The sequence below is a fragment of the Nicotiana tabacum genome, chromosome 10 (genome assembly GCF_000715075.1).
Source record: "Nicotiana tabacum cultivar K326 chromosome 10, ASM71507v2, whole genome shotgun sequence".
NCBI classification, from domain to species: domain Eukaryota; kingdom Viridiplantae; phylum Streptophyta; class Magnoliopsida; order Solanales; family Solanaceae; genus Nicotiana; species Nicotiana tabacum.
Genome location: NC_134089.1, coordinates 159,404,194 through 159,414,717, shown reverse-complemented (window position 1 = coordinate 159,414,717; position 10,524 = coordinate 159,404,194). Strand labels below are relative to the sequence as shown.

General features: G+C 35.7%; 1 protein-coding gene and 1 long non-coding RNA gene across 2 annotated transcripts; one reads left to right on the top strand and one right to left on the bottom strand.

Moving 5' to 3' along the window:
- Window positions 1-2,023: 2,023 nt before the first annotated feature.
- On the bottom strand, window positions 2,024-4,382 carry LOC107824894 (uncharacterized). The gene is made up of 3 exons (XR_001656960.2): window positions 4,225-4,382; window positions 2,532-2,694; window positions 2,024-2,437 (listed from the first exon to the last, which is right to left on the bottom strand). It is a non-coding gene; the product is annotated as an uncharacterized LOC107824894 (long non-coding RNA).
- Window positions 4,383-4,880: 498 nt separating this feature from the next.
- Window positions 4,881-10,416, top strand: LOC107824891 (F-box protein At5g07610). Its single transcript, XM_016651700.2, has 2 exons — window positions 4,881-6,329; window positions 10,087-10,416. Exons 1-2 carry the CDS (start codon window positions 5,051-5,053, stop codon window positions 10,134-10,136), a joined length of 1,329 nt encoding a protein of 442 aa, XP_016507186.1. The 5' UTR covers window positions 4,881-5,050; the 3' UTR covers window positions 10,137-10,416.
- The last annotated feature ends 108 nt before the right edge of the window (window positions 10,417-10,524 follow it).

Genomic DNA, 10,524 nt, shown 5'->3' with positions numbered 1-10,524 from the left:
AATAAAAATATCATTGCCAAATTATCTTTGTAAAGTTTTATGATCTAGTTGTTATCCGAAATTAATATTATAACATGCGGGTGGTGAAAAATAAAGTTTCATCAACATGAGTCATTTCATTTATATTTTCTAATTCTAGGAGAAGGATTAGAATTAGGATTAGGACTAGGATTAGGATTACTACTACTATTACCTTTACTATTTTTTTTAAACATGCCAAATACATTTTAGGGGCCATAATTTAAATACGAAATTAATTTAGAAAAGTTAACACAAAAATTAAATACACAAAATGAAATACGAAAATGGAATATGTAAGGTAAACACAAAAATTAAGCACTAAAATGATACGCAAAAATTATATATTAAAATTAAGAGATGGAATGAGTACCCCGTGATTGAATATTGAAACTTGAAGAAATTTCCCGAAAAATTGCTCCAAATACTTGACGAATTAATTTGAAGCTTGAAAGTTGCTCCAAAAATTTGCCGAAATACTTGAAACATAGTTGATTGTGAAAAAATTGAGAGAATAATATAGATAGAATGTAAGAGATTTGAGAGAGAATGCTTCATTTTTGTGGAAAAAATGAAGAAGGATGGGGTTTTTATAGTTAAAAATAGGGCCAAAGTATAATCTAATAAACTTAGGGGTTAGATTAAAAGTTTGGGGTGGGTGTCACGACCCAAACCGATGGGTCGCGACGGGTGCCTGAGTCCTACTTGTCGAACACCCCTGAGCATGCATATAAGATATAAACATGAATAACATCTGCTGAATTATGAGAATAACATACATGAGGGAAATCTGCCCAAAAGACATATGTACATATACGTGCAAAATACGTAGGGCGAGCCGACAAGACTGCTATAGACAACTATATACCCAAAACTGGAAGCTGGCAAGTCCACATACTATCCAACTACACATATTGCCTACATACCTCCATTAGAATATACAACTGTACAAGGACGGTACTGGGCCATGTCATACACATATATGTATGCAAGCATATCGTACTAAAATCAAAAGAAGTTCCGGATCAAATGGAGCACGCCAACTCTCGTTGATAAGGATCCTAAGAAGGGGGACCGTCAGCTTGTCTACCTGCACCTGCGGGCATGAAACGCAGGTCTGATAGACAGGTTGAGAGTCCTCCAAGTAGGCTATCAGCTCAGCGGAAGATGTTGGTGTGCTCCATTTTCTTCGAGTTGCTTATTTGGTTAGTATGATTTAGACATGTATTGATTGGTATGTCGGGGCCCTGTCCCGACCTTATAACATTTATGTACTCTTAGAGGCTTATAGACATATGTCATGTATATGAAAGATTGTATGGCTTTGTCGGCCTATGTTCAGTGTACGAGTGATTATTTTGGCCTTATAGGCCCATACGTCATATGTATAAGTCAGTATATCAGCTTATGTCATTTTATGTCGAGTGTTCTCTCATGTTTTATTCGTATTACCTCATACGACCCTTATAGCCCATTTACCCATGTTGATGTAATGAGAAAGATATGTTACGTTGGCCCATCGGTTTGGGTCGTGACAATGGGGGCCAAATATGGCTGTTTATAGCCGTTGGGAACGACTAAATTTGCAAACAAGGCCATTTCCCAACAGTTATATTTCAAAAAAGAAAAATTCAAATTCACGTGGGACGGGCGGGGTGGGACGGGACGGGACAGGATAAATGGGACGAAATCGACATCCTGTCCCATCCTGTGTACCATGTAATATGGGCCCATCCCTTTCAGAACTAAGTGGGCTGGGACGGGACGGGCAACCATAGTTAAGACTTAAGCATTTGAACAGGAAATTAAAATTTTGATCTAAACATTAATGTAATTCAAGAAGAATTGTTGCACTTTCAAGTTAACCATTTGAGTTCAAATTTTATTTTTATTTGGAATTAAACTTCAATCATTCAAATATCATTACATTAAGTCCCAACTGCTATCCAACAACATTTTATCTCCTTTATAGTTAAACTAGTATCTATCCCTGCGCGTTGCGCGGTGAAAATAAAATATAATTTTTCATAAGAAAATATTACTTGAAAAATATGGTAGACACAAAGGAATATGCAAATGCTATTATTAAATCCTCTGGATTTTCAAGCATTCAAGTTATAAGAGAACATATGTATCCATAAAAAAATAGCTAGTGAGGAAAGCATTCATAAGAAAATACAATCTTGAATGATTGGCCATATTCTGATTCTCAAACAAATGTGTTAGTACCATTTGAAAAAGGCCATTTTTTATGTTGGTACAAATTAACAAAGTTCCTTTTAAAGGCACAAAACATAATCTTCCGTCAAGCACTTATAAAATTAACCTTTGAATGTCAGCCATTGAAAAAGAATAAACTCTTGGTTAACAAATTCAGTGTATGAAATGTACTTTCTTTCTGGTTTAGATCGGTATCAAGCTGCAAAGCATAAAAAATAGAGAATGATCAGTCAAATTAGGAAATTTTAGATGTATGCTAATCAAACTATAATAAAAGTATTAATGGTCCCAACCTCAAGTTGTCTACGTCAATTCTTCCTTGCTTCTATCTTCTTCCTATTAAAAACAAGTTCTATGAATTTTCCATCTTAGTTACCCGTCCAGACAATCTTTTCTGTGTTTCTAAAGATCTTGAAAGTACTCGTTTCCTTATTTTGAAGTACTTGTACTAAACCCCTATAAAAGCATTAAACTGAACAATTAGTAGAGAGCTAAGTTTGATGGTTTATAAAATGTCTGGTATAAAACCTTATAATAGTACTTAACATACCAATCACTTTAATTGGCACCCAAACTTTATCTTCATGACTCAAAACCATACATGGTATAAAATAAAAGTATCATCACACTTGTGTAATTAGCATCAAAACGCCTTGTAGTGACTGATCAGGCCATGAAACAATTTATTTAGCTATAGAAGATACATATTATATATAAGGATTTGAATTTAAAGATAAAAACATGTTCTCGGATAAATTAGAATTGATAAATTTTGTATACATAATAGAAATGATACAATCAAGTATATATTATAAGAAGATTTCAGTCTAATCCAATCTGTTAGAAGTAATTATTTAAAAATGAAGCTTAACACTTTCACATCTATTGCAAATAATTTATTTTTTTCTGTTTAAATTCAAAATTTTCTTTTTGTATTCAAATTCAAATTTATATTATAAATTTTATTAACTTTTGTCCTAAGGTTTAAAAGTATTTCATAATGCACGAAAATTCTCTTGAATATGAGGGATCAGTAAAATTATAGATTCGTAATCTACAAAAAAAAAAAAAAAAAAAAAAAAAAAGAAGGAGGAGGAGGAGGGTTTATTGAGTAACCAATGTATTATCATGTTTAGTTAAAAGTAAAGCGTCAATATTGAATATTTTTACAATATATATTATTGTACCTTTTTAGATTGTGATTTAACATTTAATCGTGATTAAAAAAGGGTGTCAGAATAAAGGACTCCTAGAGTAAGTAGAAAATACTCCATACATGAATGTAGTTTTTCAAGAAAAATCAAGAAGGCATAAGTTAATCAAGCAAAGAAATAACAAACAAATATCAATTATTAGTTAAGCTATATTTCGGGGAAAAAGTATTCAAATGCATTATGCATCATTTCTATCCCTAACCAGTATAATAGCGTAATGAAATTATTTTAAAAATATTAAAATATCAAATTGGATTCTCATAGTATATAGACGACAATTAACTTAGATAATATTTATCTTTCAAAATGTTTCATGAGTATAAATTTTGGAATAGTTTTCTCAATTAAGTTGCTCTAAGGAAAGAAACAAAGAAGAAGAAATAAAGGAAAGCAGAAAAGAAGAAAGTAAAAAAGAAGGGACAGTTACCAGGCAAAACATTATTTAAAATTCCATATTTGGATACTTGATCTCCTTCTTATAACCATGACCAAACAAATAAAAAAGATAAGTACGGGAAAAAAAGGATTAGAGAAATGAAAATCATAAGAAAAATACTGAATTGGTGAAGATTGTTACTGGCACAAATCAACAATTTTACTTGTCTTTTTGATCCAAGTTTTTTTTAATACTATGACCTGCTATCCAAACCACTCCTTGTCCTAAACACAAATGCAGCACATTCATATTTTGAATTAAACAACCAATTATTAACCAAGTTGCCATAGTAAAACTTTCTACATTAAGATGAAAAAGTGGAGAAAAGCTTTCTACCTTCAGATCATCTTCCCCGTTAAACTTCTTCTGCTTTGTGAATTTTTTCTTTCTTGAGTGCCACTGCAGTTGAAACTTTAGGCGTTTGGAATTGAAAATTATGTGTTTGATTGAAACGACAGGTGGAAACATGAAGGCTTTGACTTGAAACAGTACTTAAAAAGATTGTAACTGTTGTCTTATCTATCTCTTTATCATTAGGAGTTGTAACTGTAATTAAATGTGAACTTTTAAAATTTGATAATAATTACTATTTGATTATTCTTAACGAAAAAAAAAATCTTAATTTCCAATTTTAGTGAATAAATGAAATAACTGCCGAACACGGAGGCAGTTTATATCCCTTTTTTTGTGAATTCGTTGGATGCATGTGTCTTTTTTTTTTTTTTTGCCTATTTTCTAGTTCTAGTTTCAAATTTTAAATTTCAAATTAACTCCAACATTATTGGAGATGTGTCTTAAAAAATCACACTTGTTGAATTGTAGTTATGCCTCTTGGCATCATTACATCTTTGCTTTTTTTTAAATTTAAATATAGATAGAAGATTTCAACAAGATGATAAAATTTGGACCTAGGCCACTAAATTGCATCACAACAAATGCAAATATGTCATACTTTACAAAGATAAGGAACTATTTCTGTTCACAGTTATACTTGAGGGACATGTATATGCATGTCCCTAAAACTAAAAGGACCATTTAGGATTCTCGAACATACGACTCCTAGTTCTCTCCTAATTCCTATTCCGTTTTTGTTTAGAACTGGATAAACAAATATTTACTTTAATTTGTAGAACTGGAATGATGTGTTTATTCATCCGAATCCATGGCGTTGGAAAAGAGCCCGGTTGGAGATCTGAAAGAGCAAGACGAACAGGAGTCGTCCGATTGGTCCAAATTGTCTGATGATTTGAAAGTTGAGATTTTGTGCCGTTTACCGGAGAAACCTCTGATTGCGTTCAAAAGGGTGGCTAAAGATTGGTACTTTTTGATTTCTTATGCTTGTGTTCCTAGATTATCTCCACCGTCTCCGTCTGCCCCAATTTGTGGTGTCTTCGGTCCTTCCTTTACTTGTGACCCATCCAAGTCATCTACTGTAGAATTCTCCCCTCATGGACCTTATCATTGTCTCTTTTATCAGCGTGTTGTGCAGAGTAAACCGGATGCTATTGGTTCCTACTTGGATTCCTTGCCCTTCACCTGTACGACTAAAGATCTACTAGATTGTTGCAACGGTTTGCTTCTTATATCCCGAAGTGACTACGAACCCGCCGAGTATCTAGTTTGTAATCCAGCTACAAGGCAAACTATTCCCGTACCTGTTAATCCAAAGCATAAATATTCCACCTTGGTGGACTGTTCGCTTGTCTTTGATCCTAGCGAGTCGGTAGAATACAAGATTATTCGGTTCGTTCACTCTGTTGGTAAAGCCACTATAAGGCTTTTGGATGTTTTTTCTTCTGATACGGGAGAATGGATTGAGTATGAACTTCCTCTTGAGCCTAAGGTTTCTGGAATTGGAGGGCTTAAGAGCTCAGTCTATCTGGATGGAGTTCTGTACAGGATATCTGGTGGTGGCTGCCTCATTTCTATAGGCATAAAATCCAACCCTAATCTTGCTAATTTGAATGCTTGGGCTACCATTGAGTTCCCAGATCAGCAGAGCAAGAAGTATGTAGGATCTATTGGAGCATCAAGAGGCCACCTTTATTACTTCAATCGGAATGAATCTGACTTCCTTCTTTGGACGTTGAAGAATGAGAATGGTACTAAATGGGTTTTGAAGCACACTATAAGCATATATAGTTTGCTTCGAAATTCTGCCGGCGAATATTACTGCAACGTGTTGGGAGATAAGGTTTGGTCTACCATTCAGCCTTGTGTCCTTCTTCCTAGCTCGGATGACATTCTCCTTCTTGAAACTCCTTGGTTTCTGGTAACTTATAAGTTTAAATACCAATCATTTAGTTGGTATGATACAAGAATGCGGGGTTGTCAGACAAGAAGATTAGGACAATCATTTCCTTACTCGCGAAGTCTCGTTGTACTCAATAGCATCATCAATAAGCATATCAATAAGCATCCTGGATCATCTGTCTCATTCAGTAAGTTCTTTAACTTATATATCAACTTGCATATGTAGTAACTATACCTGCTTATTATTAGGTTCAGTCTTCGAGCATCCTATCCCCCTCCTTTATCTCTTTTGCTTTGTTTTATTTTTGTTGCACATACTTCCAAGTAGAAGATCGACTATTTTATTGTTCACACATTTGTTCAAGTAGAAGTTTGACATACTTGTAAATTTGTCATAGTGCATGATTATGCTACCAAATTGACCAAATTTCAGATTTGGCCTTCAGTTCACCTGTTCAAAGTGTAAGTTTGATAATAGCCCCCAAGACTTTGTTTAGTAGTTAGAGTGCAACGCGTGATGTGTGAGTTAGGTGCTTGTCACGAGTTCGAATTTGCGACGGTGAAAAGTATGCTGCCAAATTGACCAAATTTCTGATCTGGCCTTCAGTTCATCTGTTCAAAGTGTAAGATTGATAATAGCCCCCAAAACTTTAGTTTAGTAGTAAGAGCACGTGTGATGTGTGGGTTACGTGCACGTTACGAGTTCTAATTTACCACGGACAAAAGCCATTGGCAGCATGGGTATGAATTTCCATAGCCATTTGTGTATTAAACTGGATTTCTGAATCTTGAAATTTTTCACTCCAGGCCACCCACCTTTCCGTCTGTTATAACTTCCTCCCATCTTACCAAATTTAAAGTTGGGTTCTCTATTCGCTTGCCGCAAGAAGTCTCTATGTAATTTATCTAGTCTTTTGGCCATGGAACCAGGTAGAGGGAGCAAGGACATAGTATAATGGGCAAAGAATCTAGAACATTGTTGATCAAAACTAGCCTTCTAACTAAGGAGAGGCACTTCCTCTTCCAACAAGACAACTTTCTTTCGCACTTTTCCAAGATATAATCCCAGACTGCTGCAGCTTTTGCTTTGGCACCTAGGAGAAGGTCCAAGTATTTAGTTGGGAAGTCCCCACTTTGCATCCTAAAGTATGTGTAATTTCCTGGAGGTTGGGAATCTCGTTCATAGTCATAGGGTATAAGACACTCGTCCACAAGTATTCTCACTTCCGCTTACACATTTTCGTTTTGAAAATCCAGTGCATTACCATTCTATTAAGATTTCGGACATTCTTTGCCCCTGTTATGCCATTTTAATTGATACTCTTGAGTTCTCTTTGCCGTGAAATGCAACGTTTCCCTTCACTGTTGTGCGCTCTGGCATTTTACTCGAGCTTTAGAAATGGTATTTGTGTTATTTGAGAAATATGTCCATCAAATTTTGAAGTTTAAAAGTAGGAGAAGAGTGACACCAAAGCTAATTCCACCATCTTAGTGACCTGTAATCTTTTTTTTTCTTTTTCACTTTTACAGATCAAGTGAGCACATTATCCTCTTTTGCATCTAGCTGCATCTCCATCTCGCAACACCCGAGGTTTTTTTTTGGATAACCGTTGTGTCGGGGCCAGCTTGCACGTACCTCGACTAATTCCACCTGATAACTTTGTCCAACAAAACTTGGAGAGATGGGGAAAAATCACCAGGTGTTTTTTCCTCCGCTGGGATTTGAACCTGAGACCTCATGGTTCTCAATCCACTTTATTGACTACTAGGCCACACCCTTGGGTGTATAAACACCGGAGATATCTCTTATTCCTCTCTTCTTGGTATCTGCTTTGGTGCAAAACGTTTAACGTTGCACTCTCTCTATCCCTCTGGAGAAGATTTTCTCTCTTCTCACGCTTCACCTATCCCTTCAATTGCATTTCAGACCACCACCTTCCCGCAATATCTTTTCTGTTGTACTCTATCCGCTAGATCATATGAGCCATGATTTCATTTTATTTTTTGTTAATTATTTTCCTTCTGTTGTTTATCTGTCTTCTGTAACTAGGGATGGCAATGTGGAAGGATGGGTGCGATGAGGGGCGGGTTGAGACTCAATTTCTTAAAACCTGTAGAGGGGCGGGTTGCGGGCCAAACATTGGGAAATTTTGTACTCTAAGCCAGTAAGATTACGGCAGTCAGGGTTGAAAAAAAGGTTCTCATGAGCTTTGAATTCATTTAATGTTAGACATTTTTTAAAATATTCCGTGCGAAACTGAAATGAAACACTTACTTTTGATATTTGCAGGATATAAAGTTATTTAAGGCATTCAACTCTTTAAGTTTCGTTCTCGATTAAATGAAATCTTTCAGCATGATTATAACTGATATATTATATAAATACTTTTTAAGTGAAAATTCTATATTTTGAATCTTATTTTATATGATATATTTGTATCAAACTCTAATCTAAAGCCCAGAGAACCATTTCGATCAGTTAGTATTGATCTTTCTGAGCATTTAAATGATTTCATGTTTGTCGGATTTTCTGGTTCAACTCAGGGAATTGCAGATATTCTCAGATTGAATGGCAGAGTTTCAGCTCATCATATGATACAACTCCAAAATCTCTGGCAGTTGTAAAGTGAAAAAAAGAAGAAAACTCAAGTGGGGCAAGGTCGGAGATAATAGCTATGGAATAAAAAGATTTAGAATTGAAGTTGAAAACAAGTAAGAGATAGATGCAAGACACAAGTATTGAAGAAATAGTATCAAAACCAAATTACCTCCTATTAGCAATCAACCTATACTAACTGGACTCTCAAGAGGAAGGATTCCTCAAGCAAATCCAAGTCAAATTTGAAAGCAAAAGGCTTGACCTAAGTTCTCAAGAGAGATGTTCATCAATATCCATAGTAATCTAAGAAGGAAATAAAACCTAAGCTATTACTAAAAGACCCTTAGGCTAAGATATTTGGGCTTCACTTGATCTTGGGCCTCCTCCTTGAATGGCAATTGAATGCAATTGTAGACTCTTGTGGGCTTAATCTCATGGTCTTCTAAGGCCCCCATCTTCAAAATGAGTATCGAATATATTGGAGATCCTTAGTTTGGCTCCTTGTGAATGGCCTTGGGAGTCGTTTGGTTCAATTGTGGGATAGACAAGGATATCCCATGGGCTGGGTTATCCTATTGAGATTATCTATCCGACCTCCTATATTGGATAGCTAATACCACCATTTTGGTATAAATTGGAGCTAATACCCATAACCAAACATGAGATAAATACAATCCCAAATTCTATTTCGGGATTAGTATCCTTATCCAGGTAAGCAAACGACCCCTTCAAGTGTGGAGCCTCCTTGATGGCCATCATATAAGCAGTGAAAAATGATAAGCGTGGCTGGGCGGGGCGGGCGGGTTAAAATTTTGGCTGGTTAAGACTACCTGCCCGCCTTACTTTTGCATTTCTGTTCATCCCTTTCTTCTCTTGCACCTTTATATGTTTTTATGCCCTTGACCAATTGGACTACATGTAGCAAATCTGTAGCTTAGCTCCTAAAGCTGTTGGCGTACAGACAAAAGGCAAACATAAGACGAGATTGTGGGCAAGGGCAAGGAGGTGGAGGGTGTGAGAGAATGCATTACGTTCCTACTTGCAACTATGACTAACCTTTTGTAGTGCTAAATTGTCTGGGTGGTAGTTAAATGGTTTGAGGACCAATTAAGCTGAACATACTTCATCAAAAAAAAAGGACCAATTAAGCTGAACATTGAGGGAATAGGAAAGTTATATTTAGTGCTTTATTTGAGAAAAAGTACTTGCTTTAAGTTCGTTTAATCTCAAAATATCATCATACAGATCTGTTAATGAGATTAGATAAAGTTCAAATTATCTCTTTCCTATTTGATGTCATCTGCTTCCTTAATATTGTTGTATCTTACTGTGCTTATACCTTGCAGGAATGTGTTCAAGTCAAAAATCACAGTCCGTCTCACAGTGCAGTGACTAGGTTCCGACCGAGGCGATTTGTATGGTTCAAGCAGGGAGGCAGCTTATTTCTAGTTGTTCAGGTAGGCGATTTGTATGGTTCAAGCAGGTACAATGTATTTAATTTGCCTGGACAGATGGAACAATATTTGAGTTTATTTATTTCACTTGTTAGAAGAAAGTATTTACTTCTTCGTTAACACTGCTTCTGCAAATCTATGTTTTCTTGCTGGTTCAATTTTTCTCTGGCATACCAGGGAAGAGTTGGTCATATAGAATAAACTACCAACAATTTTAACGCATACTGCATTGCCCCGTTTGGAATATCTCCTTGTAATCGCCTCGCCTTGACCCGCCTCGTCCTCCCTGCTTAATTTTCTCATCCAATTCTCTGTTTTGTTTTTGTTTTT